Here is an 18,946-nt window from a genome sequence, read left to right as displayed (position 1 = left end):
AGAAAACGTGTGAGTTATGGTGTTTTGGGACATGGTTTAGTGATGGACCTGGCAGTGCTGGATTAATGGCTGGACTTGATAATCTTGGAGGGTTTATCCAGCCTTAATGATTCAGTGATTAAAGAAAAGACATTGTAATGTTCTAGTGATCATAATGAAACTAAATTTTTATTTTCATGCCTTCATGTAGTTGCTCAAGAGCAATAGTTTGGGAGTGATATATAGAATTGCTTGGGGCTTATCCTGCTGTTTCAGAATTGAGCATTAGGAATCATTGCCTTGTGACCAAGCCCCTAATGGTGCTTCACTTCCTTTCACTTTGAAATTTCTGCTGATGGTTCAGGTCTGACGATGGTCCAGCTGGATCTGAGAACTGATCCTGTTGAGCAGTTCCCCAGGTTTTTTAAAGATGCACACAAGGGTAACCTCTGGTACTTGGTTGGTTAAAAACAGTTCTGACTTTGAAGGCCTCTGGTGGCCCCTGATCTTCACTGAGTGCTCAGAAAGCAGTGGCCTGTGGTGAGCCTGTGGGAGAGCCATGAAGTCCTGATTTGCAGTTTGCCCCTCCAAGCCTCTGGAACATGTCCAGTCTATGTAACCTCCAGTCCAGGAGGTTACATAGAGCTCCAGCTGGAGTTCCCTTCCAGGATTTACAGAGGGCAGTATTGCTGCTCCTGCAGAGCTCGCAGTCACAACTAGCACTGTAATGCATGGTAGCGTAAATACTACAATGTAGTTACAGAATAAATATAATTCCTCTCTTCTTTTGTTTATCTGCAGAGCTGCTAGAAACACTGGCATGACTGGAATTTAAGATACTGGATTCCTGCTCTTACCCTGAAGTAGAGGAAATAAACACGAGAAATTTCTCCAGCTCAGGCAGGTAAATACCTATATCTCCACAGTTTATGGGAAATTAAGTTCTTGGTAAACAAATTAATTGTGAAAACCTTCCTAAAGAATAGTAACTGATTTGCTCTGTAAAATATAGTTCAGAAGGAACAGATTAATTTTAATTATATCTTCTTTTTTATTTATTAGTTAAAGGACCTTTCATACTGAACTCTGCTTTGAGAAGAGGGGAAGCCTCTCCTGTGTGGATTTGAAATAGATAGTTGGCAGTTGCCTTGAATAAACTAAGGCAAAAATGTCTATCATAGATCCTTATCAACACATTGTGGTAAGTAGCACTGAATTTTATATCTATATATATATATATCTATATACACACTATCTTCTCTGATATATATACACTGTCTTGTATAATGACTTCTCTGCTGGAAGTTACTCTATATAAGGACATAACATTAGAGTTGTTACTATTTCCTTGAAGAAATGGTATGTCTACTTTTCTTCTTCACAGTGCAGTTTTTTTTGGGGGGGAGGGGGGCAGGAGGAGGAGGTTGTACTCTTTTCCTTTTCATTAGTATGAATGTGAATGGAGAGATAAGTTGGCATTTTGGGATATTTAGATCTTAAACTGGTGTATGTCACTAATGTTGGTTCAAAGAGAATCCTCACAATATATTGTGCAAACTCAGAGTGAGATGATCTGTGCCACTCAGCAGCACACTGTGCCCCTGCTCCCTTCTTCCTGCTTTATTCCAGTTTTCCTGCTGCATCCTTGTCCCAGCTGTCACACCCTTGGGATGGCAGTGAGCCAATGGATCCTGCTGAATGAGCAAAAAACCTGTTCAATACAAAAATGGACAAAAATTTCTTAGGGAGAAATCTTTCCCTGTGAGGGTGGGCAGGCCCTGGCACAGGGTGCCCAGAGAAGCTGTGGCTGCCCCTGGATCCCTGGAAGTTGCCAATGCCAGGTTGGAAAGGGCTGGGAGTAGCCTGGGCTAGTGGAAGGTGTCCCTGCCCATTGCCTGGAGTGGCACTGGACAGGCTTTGGGGTCTCTCCCAGCCCAAAGCACTCTGGAATTCCATGGAAGGGTTAGAAATCCCATTCTGTGCTGTTGCAGCTGGCCCAAGGTGAGCTCAGCCCATGGATGAGTGGAAGTAGGAGGAAGGAAATGGGAGCAGAACTCCCTTCAGTGGCTCAGCAGCCTCTCAACCTTCCAGCACAGCTGGAAGTGAGTTTCCAGAGCCAACACTGGGATGGCAATTCCTGCCCAAGCCAAAATACAGAGGCACACTGGGGGTGCTCCTATCAGGGGCTTCTCGTGACAGCACTGGGCTGACAGCAACAGTGAGGTGTCCTCAGAGATAGCTGCCACACACTTGTCACAGTGTTTTACTTTTACACAGCTAAAAATACTCCCTGTGCTTCCTACAAGCGATCTCTTATCAGCCCTGTGGTTTGTGCCCCATGCGCTCACATCCTCCACGCCAGTGTGCAGCCAGCAGATGTCAAACTGGCTTGTACTCCCTGCCCAGTCCTGGGAGCTGCTGGGAGGGAGGACAAACCTCAGGGTGATGTCTGTGTTAAAACAATGCTGGCTTAATTCCTCCCAGCATCAATGCCCTCTCCTGGATGGATTGCTTGGAATGATCTGTATCTCTATGGGAGAGGTTTCTGAGGCACTCGGTTATGTATTTTAATAAATCTTACTTACATAAAAGGACTTTTTGATGCCAATAATCAACAAAATGGAGCTGTCCTACATATGTAATATAATAAATAAAAAGTGTGTGTAGTAAATGTAGTTATAGCTCCCTGGGAATGCTGAACTGTTGCTAATTCCAGAATCAACACTGTTTGTGCAAGAGCTGATCCTTTAATTGCTTGGAAAGTGAATGGGAATCTTTGAAGTTTTTTAATTTGAAAACTGAAATCCTGTGGAAAGTTTTTATTGCAATTTTGATCAGTCATGGGCAGCAGGCTTACATTAATGCAAAAATACTGGATTTAAATAATATTTGGCATTAAATTACTCAGAAGGATTCTGCATTTTCCAGAAGTCCTTGCGCTGGCTGTTGTGTGTTTTCCAAGCTTTTTTTTTTCTCATTTTATGAAAGACTCTGACGTATAAATTAGGATGTTCAGAAAGCTGCTGCAGGTGCAGACAGAACTGACTATTCCAAAAATGCAAAGAATTAAACTGTGTAATACCTCTTCATTTACTTTGATATGGGGGATAAATATTATAACAATGGAAAGAAGCACTTCAAGATAAAATTTGTGTGTGGGCACTGAAGTTTGTCTTAACTATAATACCCTGTGAAAGAAGAGCATGGGCTCCATGAAAATCAATTACTTAAGTAAACAAGCAAATATTTTCATTTGTCCAGCTCCATTGTTAGCTCAAGTGTCCTTAACATGAAGGACGTAAACCCATTTAATACCTGTGCAGTCTGCCTGCCTGCCTGGCTCACAGAATGCCCGTGTCCTGGTGGAGCTGTGCTCTGTGACTCAGCATTCTGGAATATGACAAATGTGATTTTGAGCCCATGCAAATCCCTGGCTGGCTGGGCACGGCCGGAAGGGCGGCAGGCAAAACCCGCCTGTGTGCCTGGAGATCCTGGGGCTCTGTCCCTGCCCCTGGTGGGAAGGGGTGTGTTGGTGTGCAAGGACAGCTAAATGAGAGCAGCAGAGCAGATAATCGGGGAAATTTTACTGAGGGCAAGGAAAGCACTCAAAGGTGAGAGAGGAACAAAGGAGAGCTGAGGTGTGAAAACAGGAGATGCTGAACTGTGGCTGTGCAGTCATGGAAAATGTAGATTGAATAGTGAACACTGTCCACCTGAGTTTCCATAACTCAGAAAACCCATATTCAGACAGAGCATGGTGAAAACTTTTTGATTTTTCTCTTTTCCTCTCTACATTTATGGAAAAAGAGGAAGTGAAGTGAAACATGTGTGAAGTGTGTCACTTTGGACAGTGTATTTGAGTTTTTTAAATCTGTAGAATCCCAGAATGGATTGAGTTGGATAGGACCTTAAAGCCCACCCTACCTCACTGCCATGGGCAGGGACAGCTTGCACTGGAGTTAATGGTGAGGTTTTGAAATTTGTAACCTGTCTTAGATTTTTAAAGGAATGTGGATGTTGCTCTTCTCAGTGTTGCAATATTTAAGTGATTTATTTACCATAATCTGTTTTTCAGAAGTACTTGATGTATTTGTACAGATTTTTATCAAGACTTAAGGTGAACGTAAGTCACTTGAGAAAACGCAGCTTAGTCATCTGAACTAGCAAGGACTGGATTTGTAAGGGCATTCAGAGTCAATACATTTCTCATGGTGTTTTCAGGGGCCTTCATCAGAGCTCCTTCTGAAAAACGAATAAAAAATGCTTCTGAAATATGGACATTTATGCCTTTTGATGTCCTTAGAAACTGCATCCTAAGTGGAAAATTGCTCTAATTTCCACTTGCATTTAATTTGCATGAAAAACATTTATTTTAGTGTAAGAAGAGATGTAGACTTTCAAGCTTCCTGTGTGTATCTGTGTATTTATTTTTTTTACTAAGAGGGAGATTTTTTATTTCAGTAGTGGCAAATTTCTTCCAAGTGTATGACCATGGCCAAATATTAATAACTGTGTAAAACTGTAATCCTCAGTGTGTTGTTTTGGGTGAGGCACAGGGAAAGAAGATACTGCTTTTCTGTTTTGCCAGGCCTCTGTGTTTTCACATGCCTTTCAGAAGATCCCAGTCTTAAACCAGACTTAATTTCCTTGGCAGTGCAACAGCTGGAATGATGGACATTGCTGCTTAAGTTAATAAAAAGCAATTTTTGTGAAGGCATTAGTAAAACAGTTATAAACTTGTAATAGAAATAGGGGTGATATCTGTGCTGCTGGGAAGAGAGCAAACTGGGAAGTGGTGTCTTGGCCTTGCTTTGATGGTAAGCACAAGAACTTAGGCATATGAGTTTAGCCATATGGGAGATGCAAGCAAATTACTTTACAGAGTGCTTGTTGTCAAGGAATATTGTGTAGTATCCCCCTTTTCCAGCCAGAGCTGTGGGACATCAGAATGGCGCATGAACTTCATCTATCAGCTGAGAACTAAGCCCAGCACACCCATGTCCCATCCTTGTCACTTAATTATAACTCCTCTTCACTGTTAAATGCTCAATGATCTCTGATTTGTGGTCTCCACCGAGGACAAGCTCTCTCTTGACAGCTGAGAAAAAGGAGGAGGGTGGTGTGTTTGTACTTTGGGCTGTTTCTTTTAATTACAAGGTTGGATATGATAAAGGAAATGCTCCAGTCTGTATGAAGAAACTGAGGCCAGTTGTGAAACCAACTCTATCAATCTGGCATACTTGGGAGATAATATAATGGGAGATAATAAACCAGCTTTGGACAATTTCAGACAGCAAGCTGGAAATAGGGGCCAGTGAGAGCCCATGGATTCTGGGGAGTCACAGCTTGTAAAAGTTTTTGGGGCAGGGTAAATGTCAGAGCTGGGGTGACTTCACACAGCTGTGTTCCTAGCCCTTCCCAGATACCCACCAAAATCCCCATTTACCCTTCTGTGGAGGAAAACTCTGGACTTCTTTTTCCCCTCTGGCAGAGGCATAAATTTGTTCAGGGAGAAGTCTCATCCTCCTTCTCCCTCATTCATCTTGGAAGCTGCAGTGCAGAAGGGGATGGATGTCACTCAGTCATTGGGATGTCTTCATGTCAGCCCATGCAAGGCTGTGAAATACATGTTGCTCCTTAGGAACTCTGGGTTCCCAGAGCTGAGCCCTCTCTGCTGGGTCTGATGCTTTTGAGGTCCAGCATCCCACTGGGAGTGCTGGGAAGAGTCTGAATTCCCTTTTTCCTGTGGTGCTGAACCACTAGCAGTGCCATGACAGTTTCAGTGCACCACAGCTGGCATTGCCACAGTTTCTTCCTTGCCTGCTCATTTGGTCTTGGATCCAGATAACCCCTGTGGCTGCCAGGGGAAAATTCCAGAGCCAGGTGGACTGTCCTGGCCAGATCCTGGAGCAGCTGACACGGCGTGGGGGTGATTCCAGCCAGATAAAGCTGATAAACTCAGTGTCTGGGTCAGGCAGGGCTGCAGTGGAGTCATCTGTGGCCACCTCTATGAGAGTGTGGGTGTTTTCCACCCACCCTGCATGGCTGTGGGTGTTTTCTCCTGGAGCCTTTGCCACAGGGATGTGGCCGTGCCTTGGCACACCTCAGGCTGCTGCAGGAGTTGTGTTGCTGTCACTGGAGGTGCTTTTTATTGACTCCTGACTCAAATGCCACTTAAGCACTCACAAGTCACTTTGCTGTCTTTAGAAGATTCATTTTGGCCTTCCTTTTTTCCTTTTTTAAATTTTTTTTTTCCAGAAAATTCTATGTAACCTATGAGATGTTAACTTTTTTCTTTATTCTTATGAGAGGGATCCAGTTTGGCTCAGGTCTCTGGGTGTGAGCTGTAGACACAAAATAAGGAGGTTTGGCTGAAACAACCAGTTCTGGGAAAAAAAAAAAAAAAAGGAGTTATCTAGATGAAAAAATACCAGGAAAACACCAGGCAGAGTGTGACTAAGCATGCCCCATAGCAAGGGTATTGTCTATGATTTTAAATTAATTTCAGTGAATTTCCTGATGGTGGCCTTTTCCCTGGTTGTTTTGGTCCCGGTGAGTGAGTTTATTTTAATGTACTTCACAAGGCCAGTGGGTGGTTAGGAAAAGATAGAAAATATACAGTGGTGTGAGACCTGATCCTAGCTTTAATACCTCACTTTTCCTTCCAATCTCTGTGTCCCTGTAAAGGCAGTATTGGCTGCCCTGCAGTCTGCACTGGTGATTCTCAGTGGTATCCAGCAGGCTGGTCAAACTCAGGGCCATGTAGATAAAGCAACACTACAGCCAAGTTAATGACCTCTTTTATTAAGGCTTTTGTTTTTTGTTTCTTAATTTCATGTCTTTTTCTACTTCCCTGGTTTGCTGAGGACACACCTGCTCCTAGGCAGACAGCTCCTGCTGTGTGTTTGAGCTTTGCAGGAAACAAGAACCTCCAGAAAGTGGAGGAAAGGTGCTGGTGGCTGTTTTAACAGCTTGCTTTGCATCTTCCTTACATTGTCTCAAGGCTGCTTTCACACTGAATATTGATGTGTACTAGAAAGTATAGCACTCTTACCCCTTGTGTGTGCACTGTGCGTTTATCTGCTCCAGAACACAGACTTTGAAGTAATTCCTCTCATTCTTTTTAGCAGGGGAAGGCAATTACCAAGACAAGCTGTAAAAAAGCCCATTTTTATTTTTCCCTTGCCGTTCTCAGTGGTTGCTGCCTGACTAAATGCCTCAGAGCAGGTTCTGTGGTGAGAGGGAGTGTTGTTGGTTGAGATTAGTAGGTGTGGCTGCAGGAAAATCCAGCAGCCCCAGTGCAGGTACCTCTTGGTAAAGCTCCAGGGTGCAGTTCAGCTTTAGGATGCTCTATCCAGTATGAGTTTCCCTTTTGTTTTGACTGGGTGATTTCTCTCTCTCTGTTTTTGGACAAAATGAAAGCTTCTTTTGAGAGATGGGGTGTTTCTTGGTTCTGGATCTTAATCACCTCTCACTCTCTGACTTTCAGGTGGAGCACCAGTACTCACACATATTCACTGTGACAGTAAGGAAAGCCACAAATGTCACCAAAGGAGCCATTGGTGACATGCGTGAGTATCTCTCTTTCTATTTTGCTTTTCTCCTGTGAGCCTGGGCAGGGAGGGGGAGCTGGTGACTCATAGTGCATTAAGTGGTTGTCAGTGGGCTGGTGGTGGAGTTCTGTCTGTCTGTCTGTCTGTCTAAAGCAGTGTCCCCGTGTCAGTGCTCACTCTCACTGAGAGAGCAGATGTGCCGCTCCTCCTTTCATTGATCCAGGAGGGCTGAGTGAGTTGTAAACGATTTGCCTACAAGCCAGCAACACCTACAATTAGCTTTTTGGCTGGGTCAGAAGTGCTGTGTGAGTGCAGTGAAACTGGAAATTGCTGCCACCTCACAGGGCTGTGGTTTGGTGGGGGATAAAAAGAGCCTCAGCTCTGCTGAGTCAGTGCAGAAAGCAGAAAAAAATGTAAGTCCATTAAAAGAAAACCCACCCAAACGGTCAAGCAGATCCTGTGGTGGGGAGATGGATGGCAACAGTACCTCTTCCTCTTTCTGGGAGGCTGCTGAGCCTCTGGACTTCACAGCTGAACAGGAAACCACTAGGAAGAACAACTCTGCTCTTAAGGAGGGAAGAGGGAGAGAATATTGGCTGAATTTTCAAAAATAATATTTCTCCTTCCTTAGATCTCCTTTGCTGCCAGGCCACCTCTCCCTTTTCCCAGTGCTTGCAGGCTGGGGCAGGGAGGATGAGTATGACCTTTGTCTCCTGCTCTCCCATCCAGCTGATTGGACATACAAGTGTTTCCCAACTCCTGGAAACTACTTTTGGGTCAAAATACATCAGCTGCTCCGACCCACCCATCCTGCACTTTGCTTCAGGGGGTTTTCATCACTGAAATCTGCTGTTGATGCTAAAATTGCAGGAGGGTTACTTGAGAGGGGGATGTTCAACAGCCACAAGTACAAGGGAAGAGAGGGGAGCCCTGGAAAAGGGGAAAAGAGGGAATTGTGAGCCTGTCATCCCCTGTGGGGTGAAGGGAAGGAGCACACAGGGAAGATGCAGTGGTGTGTGGATACAGATATATATAATTTCATACATGTGGTGGTCTTTAGATAAGAAGACTTCAGGAGAGGAGCTGGAAGAGTGGAACAAAGAGCCCATGAGTTTGTGTGTGTAAGAGGATGAGTTAAATGGAAAAACAAAGGCTTTACACAGGTCTTGGATGCAGGTGTCTGTCATGAGGCAGTGTGGGCAACATGGGCAGGGAAAAAAAGCCATGGCAACTTTGTGCACTAGATCAAATATGGTCCTATAGTATAAACTTTGAATATTATTCTTCAATATAATTGTATTTTTTTTTCTAGAAAACAAAAAAGTCCTCTTATCTTAGCAAGTCATCAAAATCAAGAAGCTGCTCAGGAAGAACATTTTATTTTGATAAAACGTGCCAGAGTGATGCTGTAGGGCCACTGAAACCTGCTTGGCTTCTTGTCTGAGACAACTGCCAGAGCTCAGTAGCCTGAGGCACCCCCAGGCTGAGGCATCTCTGGGCGAGTTTCAAGGACCCAGGGCTGGTACTTGGGGTCCTGGCAGATCCCCAAAAATGAGAAAAAACAGATTGTTGCTTTTTTTTTTTTTTTTTTTTTTTTTGGGAAAATTAAAAGCATTTTTATTCCCTGTTGTGGGAGCCTGGCAGCTACTTGATTAAATGAATGATTGTGTTAATTACTGTGAGGAGGTGCTTGAAGCTGAGAGTGTTGAAGGGCTTTACAGTTGATTGTGCCAACCTATATATATATATATATATATATATATATATAGGTTTTATCTGATTTGCCAAAAATTAAACTTGTTGAAGGAATTGCTGAACTTTTCCATCAGGTTTTTTGTCTCAAGGACAGGAAGATGGCTGTGACAGACCATGTGTAAGCCCTGTTTGGGGTGGGTGCCTGAATTTCATTTTCCTCATGGACACTCCCAAGATGTTGACCCTTCTGATGAGTTCCCCTTAATTTTTTCTGTTGTTTTTGCTCCAGGTTATGAACCAGAAGTGCTCTGGGAACAATTTTACATTGTGGTGTGATGAAGGCCTGGGGCAACATGAGAGTTTTTGTTTGTTTTGCTGTTCTTTTTTCCATATCAGCATTTCCAAGACTTTCTGGAACAGCTCTGAGAGATCTGAGCAAATCTAAGTTTATGAAATATGCTGAAGTGCTTTGTGTGACATTTTCCATCTGGAGGCCCTGAACTCTACCTGTGCTCAAGGAGTTTTAGCTGGCAGGTCTGGTGTGTGTGGTGTCCCCCACAATGGGTGGCATGGAGGCACTGACTCCTCTGGCATGGCCATCCACACCTCTGTCTCCTCAAGCCCAGGCTGGGCAGATAACCAGTATTTCTAGAAAGTTTTCCAGAGTTTCTTGAGCTCTTCATGAATGGGCAGTGTAAATGGTTGTGTCATCCTCAGGCCATTTTGTCATTCCTTGAATCCATGTGTGGGAGTGATAAATAAGATTTCCTGTAAGAACTCCCCACCCAGGGTGATGGGAAGGGGGCAAAAGAGGTTTGAGGGTAGACCCTTTATTTCCCATCAGTTCATTCAAGTCCCTTCTTATTTCAGGTGTCTGCCCATTACTGTTGTCTCTATAGAAGCCCTTCCTTTATTGGTGTCACTTGTCTCAGTTTTAGTGTCCCTGGGAGTGGGAGTGATAAATGTGACTCCCACACCCTGGATACCTCCTGTCAGCATCCAGGTGGTGCAGCTGTAGCTGTACAAAGGTTTAAATCCTGGTTTGGAGGCTGCTGCTCTGGGAGGTGTGCTCAGCTCCTGAGGTTTATGAGCTGAGTAAGTGCAGCAGGTGGGTGCTGGGTGACCTTGGCTCTGTCAACAGCACAGGGAGAGAACATGACAAGAGGGTCACGTGAGGACAGGGACAGCTCTCACCTCTCACCACACAGGCAAACAGGCTCCCCTGGGGAAAATGACTGTAATTTATTGCCAGTTAATCGTAGCAGCCTAGGACAGTCAGGAATAAAGGAAAACCCACCTCCTGTACACCTTTCCTTCTGTCCTGCTGCATCCCTCTACCAGCTGTCATTGGGATTGGGGTCAGTCAATGCACCCTGCTGAATTCAGGAACACAGTTCAATGAAAAAGAAGACAAAAAAAATACATTAAGAAGGAATTGTTCTCTGTGAGGGTGGGCAGGCCCTGGCACAGGGTGCCCAGAGAAGCTGTGGCTGCCCCTGGATCCCTGAAAGTGCCCAAGGCTGGGTTGGATGGGGCTTGGAGCACCCTGGGCTAGGGAAAGGTGTCCCTGCCCATGGCAGGGAGAGCTTTACAGCCCCTTTCAACCCAAGCCATTCTAGGATTCTATGCCCCTGCTGCCCCAAACCTGCTACATAAAGCTATTACAAGGTGAAAAATCGGGAAATCTGCATGGCTTTGGTGAGGATTTAATTATCTTAATTGCGTAGCTTGCTGCTGATTGCAGACCTTGTAAAATCACTTGTCTGACTGGACCTCCTGAAAAAGACTTTGCCTCTGGCCCAGTGAGTTCTTATACAGTAGATGTGTAGTTTTGAGTCTACTCAGATGCCACCCAAACTGTAGAGCCCTTCCTTACTGACATGACAGTACAAGAACTTGTAGGAAAAATCCCAGAGTCCAAAACTGCAGCATTGTGGAAGAGAAATGCTTGCAAACTGGATCTCCTTTCCATAACATCTCTCTCCCCTTCTGGACTTTCAAGGATCTTGGTGGAAAACTGGGTCAGAGGAAGCATTGTAAAATTTGTCTTCTATCTTTAAGTGTGTATTTAAGTGTACTGGCTTTCACAACAAACGGTGATATCTACAGAGGGAACCAGTTGTGTGACTCCGCTCTTAGCGATCACTCATCTTGCTTAATCCTGTTTGGGATTTGCAGCTTTTCCTTGCTTCATCTTCTTTTGATGCTGTGGTAATGAACAGTGTCATTCCAGCGTGGGGGTACCAGTCATTGGTTTCTCTGGGTCTGGATTGAAGGCACTTGAGAGAGTCGTTCATGTTTGGAATCAAATATTTATTAATTTTAATCAGTAAAACAGTCTCACTACTGTGAGTTGGGCAGCTTTTCATTAGAAGGCACAAAATGGCCAACAATCTCTTGTCATAAGGTCTTTTAAGACTAAACTATCCAATTAAGAACTGACACCTAGATTATTTTCCCTTTTAACCCAATAACTGATCCCAAAGAGCTACAATGCGACTTTTCTGCCCAATTACAAAATGCCACCCAAACCCATGGAGAAGAAGGAAGAAGAAGCATGAAGAAGAAACCCAGGATGACACCCTTCTATCTTGCTTCCATCCACAACATACTAAAAACTCCAAAACCTAAATTTCTCGCCAAGTGACACACCTACACTACTCTCTATAATCTATTTCACTCTTTTGTGGATTCTAGTTTATCTTGTAGTCTGGGAAACTTTCTCCATGAATGAGGGTCAAAGCCAGTGCTCCCCTGGGGGTCAGGGCACCCCAGAGCAGTGCCCTGGGTTTCCACATTCTGGGTATTTTTAGGAAAAAATTCCCTTTTTAAAAATGTTTAAAGTTTGCTAGCTTGCAGCACTGGCACTCAGCTTCTCTCCCAGTTGCTGCCCACCCCGTTGGAATCAAGGATTCATCTCCACTGCAGTTTAGCTGCTCAGATGAACAAGAGCTGGGAGCAGTGCAGTCACCAGACCTCAGCTCTCATTGCAAAACCTGGCCAAATAGAGCTGGGAAGCAGCTCCTGGGTGGCTTTTGGCATGGTCAGCCCATGTCACTGCAGCCAGCTGTGGACATCTCCCCAAGTTCAGGAGATGCCCTTCCTCATGGCTTCCCACATCTCCAAAGGAAACTGGGATGGGAGCACACCTTTACCTGTCTGGCCCCGGGATCTGGGAATGAGGAAGGGATGTCCAGCATGCCCTGTTTGTCCCTCACACCCCTGTCCCTGGGGCTGTTCCCTGTGAGCCAGAGCTCCTGGGGTTGGAGCTGGCTTGTTTAACCCAAGTCATGGCAGTCCAGACAGGTGTGAGCAGGGTTTTAAACCTGGCCTAGCTGAAAGGAAGGAACTGGAGATCTGTCTGCTTGTGTTATGGTTTGTGCTACAGCAGCACAGTGCTGCAGTGCACTTGGTGCAGTGCCATCAGATAAGGCTCTTCCTGCAAGGCCCTGGAGCAGCTCCTGGTTTTTGCAAGGGGAAAACAAGCTAAACTGCTCCCCTTTTCCAGCCTAACAGCGTGGGAAAAGTAGGTCAGAGTTGGCCAATCCTCCACATCCTACAAGCTGCATATGCAAGTGTTCATGTGGCTGAAATATGGATCCATAAAAGACGGATAAAAGAAAAAAATCTTAAATGAACAGTGCTGCTAACAACTGCTCAAGATGTCTGCTGCAGATCTCAGCCTAACACTGAGGCAACCAAATGCTAGATTTAAGTTTCCTTGGCACGCCCAGTATCCTTTCCCTTTTGTGTGGGTATCCAGTGCTGGGAGGTAGAAGTTGTGTTAGAAATGGGCTCTTGTGTTCCACAATGAAATTGATCCAGATAATGTTGCTCTTCCCAGCTGCAAAAATACGATTTTGATGAGACATTCTGTCTGAGAGTGCTTGCCATGGAGTTACTGAGGGAGGACGTGTTTCTGTGAGACGTTGGTGAAAACTCATTCCCATCCTTACGAAGCTCTCCTGTGACTCTGTTATGCTGTGATGGTGCCATGGAGCAGTGCTGGCTCAGGCCTGGGATCCATCTTGTGTGGCTGGAGAGCCCTCTGTCCCTGCTCCAGGCTGTGACCAGCCCCAGAGCTTGGCGGGGAGCTGCTCCTGTCCTGTAGGCACACAGTGTGTGGTGATTGTGAGTGGGGCTGGCCCAGCCTCATCCCCAGTGGGTGCAGCTGTGAGCAGCAGGTGAGCAGCACTGACAGCAACGAGCCATGGAGTGCCCAGGGGCACTGAGCAGCCACCAAAGGGAACAGAGGGCACACAGGGGCAGGGCACCAACAGGAGGGGATAAAGGGTTGAGTTAAAGAACAGGAAGGGTGGATGCTTGCAGCCTTCTAAAGGGGTAAGGTGGTGCTCTGGATATCATGGCCATCTCAGTTGTGACACTGTCCCATGTGCTGTCCTGCTCCAGGCAGAGCTTCCTGGTGGGGCTCCCCTCCAGGACCTGTGGATGTCACTGTCCTTCCAGTTTGGGCCTTTCCATTTAGCAGGAAGCTCCCATTTGTCCCCTGTGATAATTTGACTTTTTCTTGCTTTCGATTCTTTTCCCTCTCATCCCCTGTCCCAGGAGTGCTTTGAAGATATGTTAGGGTTGGACTAATGCTTGATCCATGGGAGAATTGGGAAGAACATCAGTCATAGTGAGATGTAAAGGACGAATACAAACAGAGTAAGAGTGTGACACTTCCCACTGATCCTGTCCTCTCCTTGGCTGCCTTCAGTGAGACTCCCTGAGCTGGATGTGTCTTTGGGGTCATCAGCTGTCTCTGAGTTTCTCTTGCAGAAAATTCACTGGTTTTCCTTCAATCCACATAGGTCTTCTCATCCACAGCTCTTTGGGTAAGGACTTCTGCAGGTTGCTGCCTGAAGGAGACTTTTAATTCATTTTGAAAATGTTATTTTAAAAGGATGAGCTGAAGAATCTGAACTATATCATTTTGGGGCCTGTGCAGATAACCTAGAGAAGGCAGTGTTTCTTTTCCTCTTGTCCCTTCTACAAATGTGGCTTGACCAAAAGCTGACTTGTTTGGGATTTTTTGCCCTTTCAAGGCTGGATCAGTGGAAGCAGTGGTGTCCTGCCCCAGTGAACTGGGTGATAGTGCAGAGCCTGTGCTGGGAGCTGGTTCTTCCCTCCACTGAAGTAGTGCCAGAGATGAAAAGCACTGTCATAAAAGGCACAAATAATGTTTAATGAAGGTGTTACCTAATCCCAGGATTTCTCATAGCATAAGTGCTGCTTCAGAGGTGCCTTGCTTCCCTTGGAGTCACCTTCTGCTCACGGAATCTGGCACTGCATCAGCCCTTTGCAAAATCCCCAAAGCCACCAGCCCTGGCATTCCCTCTGGTACCTTAAACACGAGAAGTAGGGAGTGCTCCTGGGGTTTTTGGGTTCCTGTGGCTTTCTGGCAAGTCTCCTGGCATCTGTATTATTGCTAGACTATGGATTTGTTTGGAGCATTTCAAGTATCTGTTCCATGGTTGGATGGACAGTTATTGATAAGTACAGTTTGTAAGAATTCCCTTTTTAAAAACTGAAAAATCACATGAAGCTGGGAAAACCCATGATTTTAAAATTCATTACTTTTTCTCCTGACTGTGGCAGAGACACCAACTCATATTTCTGTGCCACTGTGAGGCCCCACAAAATTCACAATTTGAGTAGAAATTCTGTAGTTGTTTATCTTCCTTCCCCTTTGAGGAGAGAGAGGTCGTCCAGCAATTCCCATTATTGGCTTGACCTCAGCCAGGCTGCTCAGCTGCATGTGCTGAACAAGTTGTAGTGTGGGGCAGCAAGCCAAAAAAATGGTGGGAAATACACAAAGATGGTCCTTTGGGACCTAGTAAGTTTTTATCAATGGGATTGCGTTTAATGGTGGGTAAATTAAGGGTTATTACCACTTTTTATTTTGAGATAGATATGTGTCTATCTCAGTGTTATATTTGAACAGGCTTTCTATAGTTTCTTTATGGTAATTATGCTGTTGAAGTTATTGAAATTGGAATGACTGAAATATAAATCATATATCTGAACTATTAATCATATTACTATAGAGGCCTGATGACAGCCATCTCACCAATCTTAATAACACAAGATCAAATGGTTTGCAGTCATTGCAGAAAATTTTACAGGTTTCCCTAATAGCCAGATTGCTTAAAGCATTACTCATTTTTCACTGTGAAAATGTTTGACCCTAATTATTGTCCACTGTGTGTTTCACTTGGTGATTCACAATGCAATTTAAAGGGAGAATCCTATAGCCATGACTTAAATAAAGGAGATAAATCAGATGAGGAAAAGTCAGTGAATCCTTACTTTCTACCTCTCAGCCATTCCCAAGGCAGCAGTTTAAAACCAGCAGAGGGGATGCTGGCTCTGCTCTTGGTTTTGGATGTGTGTCTTCAGCCCCTGGAGCTTTGGGTGGGAGGGGGCTGTAAATCTGGATTATCACCAACATTTTGTTAATTACCCAAGACTTCATCTGCCTCCAAGCTGCTAATTGCAGCCTCGTTGGCATCAGTGCTGAAAGACTTGATTGTGTTTTTTAGAGGGCAGGTGGGGTTTGAGATACTCGTGCTTAACTGTTGGTTCAGCCTGCCTTGTTTCTGAGAAATGGTGATGGAGCAGCAGGCTTGCATAAGGAACAGCCTCAGGGCTGAGCTGCACAGAAACTCTGCTTTCCTCAGAAATGTCCTGGGAACAAGTGCAATTCCCCCACGTGGCTGCTGCTGAGGCAGCTGCTGCAACACAGGACCAGTTCCCCAAAAGAGGAACTTTCCTTAAGGTTGGAAAAGACATTTAGGTCATCAGGTCCAGACAGAGATCATTCTCAGACATAAATAATTCTCTTGTCGTGATTGAATGGCAGCTTTTGACCCATACACCATAATGATTCTTCCTCTTATAAACAAAATATGGATGGCAGCCTTCCAGTGCCTAAAGAGGCTCCAGGAGAGCTGGAGAGGGACTTGGGACAAGGGCCTGGAGGGACAGACACAGGGAATGGCTTCCACTGCCAGAGGGCAGGGATGGATGGTGTACTAGGGAAAAATCCTTCCTGTGAGGGTGGCACAGGGTGCCCAGAGAAGCTGTGGCTGCCCCTGGATCCCTGGCAGTGTCCAAGGCCAAGCTGAACAGGGCTTGGAGCAACCTGGGACAGTGGAAGGTGTCCCTGCCCATGGTAGGGGATGGGACTGGATGGGCTCTAAGGTCCCTCCTAACCCAAACCATTTGGAGGTTCTGTGATAACAGGCTGATCAAGCTGCTTTTAGTTACATTTTCAGCTTAGTTTTTTTTTAACGTTACCTGGCAAATCGATTAGCAGAAACCCAGGCAGGAATGCTGAGAGTGCACGCTGGCTGTTTAATGTACATTTGATAACTTCAATGTTTTGAAATACATTTGGTGAATACTTCTGTGTTATTTGCCAGGTTGCTAGTAGTTTTTGATCCCCATCCAAGGATCCAAGGAGTTAGATTTTGATTCATATAATATATCTTAAAGAAGTATTTAGTATTGCTTATAGCAGTATCTTAATCAGAGCAAGCAGTCTTCCCATATATTTTCATCTAAAGAAGGAAGTTAAAAAAGAATAGATTTTCATTTTCTTAGCTGAAAAAGCTCCAAATAAACTTTCAAACATGAAAGGGCAGGTGATTAAATCTTTGCCTTTGGTTAAAAAGCTAATAAAGAGATGGAGTGAGGTGACTTGGCAGTACTGAACTACCAAGGCTGATTTTTCCAAGTTCAGTTGATCCATGCCTTGGGTTTAGTTTCTGTTTCAACACTTACTGAGGTTTGCCTGACAGAAAGGTAGTGATGGATCTGCATGTCAGAGGTCTGGGGTTTCTACATGCTTTGGGATTTTAAATATGGATATTGGAAACCATTTGCTGTTTGTAAAACAAAACCATTTTGTTTTAAGAAAAATTGGATTTTTGTAAGCATTGGGACTGATCACACAGCATGATCTGAATGGAGAGGGAGGCACTGATCTTTTGCCCAGAGCTCAGCCATCAAGATTTTGCCTAAAATCCAGGTTTCTGTAGGCAGCTTCAGTCTCTTGGCTGGGCAAGCCTGGGTGTTTATTGTTAAAATCATGCTGGATTTAGCATGATTTTAGCAATAAACAAGACTTAGCAAGACCTTGCCACTTCATGGGTTTTTAGTTTCAGAGATTCTTTTCTTTGTGGCAGAGCTTTGTGTAGTAGTTGGAAGGAATGGAAAAGTTGGCAAGTTGGAACATCTGCCCTTGAGGAAAGACTTGGGGCTTGATCCCCCAGTTCCCCTGCCCAAAATGAAGAGACAAGATCAGGCATAATTCCTCAGGAGCTAATAAAAGTTGCTATTTAAAGTCTTTCCTCACTGATCCCCAGCTTAAAATAGCTGCTTGTTCATTACTCAAGGAGCACTGAGACCACCTCAATGTAGCAATTAGCTGAGCCCCACAGGTATGGAGCACAGTGGAAAACTCCTTGACAAGCTGGATTAGGATAACACTGAATAGGATTTGCCTGGGGATGCATTCAGAACCTCCCGAGTGGTTTCCAAAAGCCTTTTTTTTGGTTGTTTGGTCAGGGTTTTTTCCCCAAAAGATACTTGATTTGATTTGAAATTACCCAACTTCTTTGTTATCTTCTTTTCCTTCTTCTCCCAGTAGGAGGGAGAAGTGATTCTGGTCCTCAGGAATCTCATGGATAAGGTCTTACTGAACTCCCACAGTTTCTAAAATTTGTCTTTATTGGAAAAAAAGTAGCTTTAGACTGAAAATGTGTACAAGGAGGAATGTTTGGACTTGCTTTTCCTCATTATAAGATTTAATCTGGGCACTGCCCAGGCTCTCCATGGAATGGGCACAGCCCCAAGGCTGCCAGAGCTCCAGGAGGGTTTGGGCAATGCTGCCAGGGATGCACAGGGTGGGATTGTTGGGGGGTCTGGGCAGGGCCTGGAGTTGCACTGATTGATGATCCTTGTGGGTCCCTTCCAGCTCAGGATATTCTGTGATTCTGTGTTTCAGTGTTGGAAAGATGTGGGTGTTTCACCACAGCAGAGGAGGAAACTTTTCCTGATCCACCATAACCACAGAAATAACTTCCCCTGCTCTCCTGGAAGGCTTCTGAGCCCTGGCCCCATTTGACACAAACTCCCCCCCTTGTTGTACAGAAAACCCCTGCTTTCACTGATAGAAAGTTCATTTTTATGGCAGCATTCTGTGCTCTCGGGAATGGCTATTTTTAGACACATCCAATGGGATTTGCCAATGTTTTCTTTTCTCCCCCAGTAATTCCTATCAGCTGCAGTTCCCATATCTCTGTTTCCAGTCAGGGTTCTGCTGTGTAAATGAGATGTCCTCATCCTGTGGTGACTCCCCAGGGCTGTGGTGGTGGCAATGTTTCAGAACTGAGTGCTCTTTATGCTGTGTGCAGCACTGCAGCGCTGGGACAGATTTCCTCCATTGCTCCCAAACCAGCAAAGGTGAAAGAGGATCCAAAACCCACAGCAAACTGCTTGTTTTCATTATTTTGTGGGATACTTGCTGCTGTGGCACGAGCCAAAGCCATTAAAGGCTAGAAAGAGAGGAAGAAGTAAAAGCTTTTAAAAACACCTCTCTCTGGCAGATGTTTGCATTTTCCCAATAAACTTGACTCAGTCCCTGGGCCCTTCTGTTTGCTCAAGGCTTTGCCCCTCTCCTCCTAAAGCCCTAATGTTTATTTTGGGGAGAT

The 18,946-nt window shown here is 44.9% G+C and overlaps 1 protein-coding gene across 2 annotated transcripts in view; it reads left to right on the top strand.

The window, feature by feature from the left end:
• Positions 1 to 18,946, top strand: part of PLA2G4A (phospholipase A2 group IVA) — a 66,988-nt gene that overhangs the window by 13,933 nt on the left and 34,109 nt on the right. Inside the window, exons 2-4 of one of the 2 annotated variants that reach the window (XM_059478702.1) lie at positions 781 to 883; positions 1,042 to 1,180; positions 7,469 to 7,550. In XM_059478702.1, coding sequence (XP_059334685.1) covers positions 1,148 to 1,180; positions 7,469 to 7,550 — 115 coding nt within the window. In that variant the 5' untranslated portion in view covers positions 781 to 883; positions 1,042 to 1,147. Of the gene's footprint in view, positions 1 to 727; positions 884 to 1,041; positions 1,181 to 7,468; positions 7,551 to 18,946 lie in introns of those variants that run through there. The other variant, XM_059478703.1, reaches the window with a different exon arrangement.

This window comes from Ammospiza nelsoni, chromosome 9, assembly GCF_027579445.1.
Source record: "Ammospiza nelsoni isolate bAmmNel1 chromosome 9, bAmmNel1.pri, whole genome shotgun sequence".
Lineage (NCBI taxonomy): Eukaryota > Metazoa > Chordata > Aves > Passeriformes > Passerellidae > Ammospiza > Ammospiza nelsoni.
This window is presented reverse-complemented; position numbering and strand designations above follow the sequence as displayed.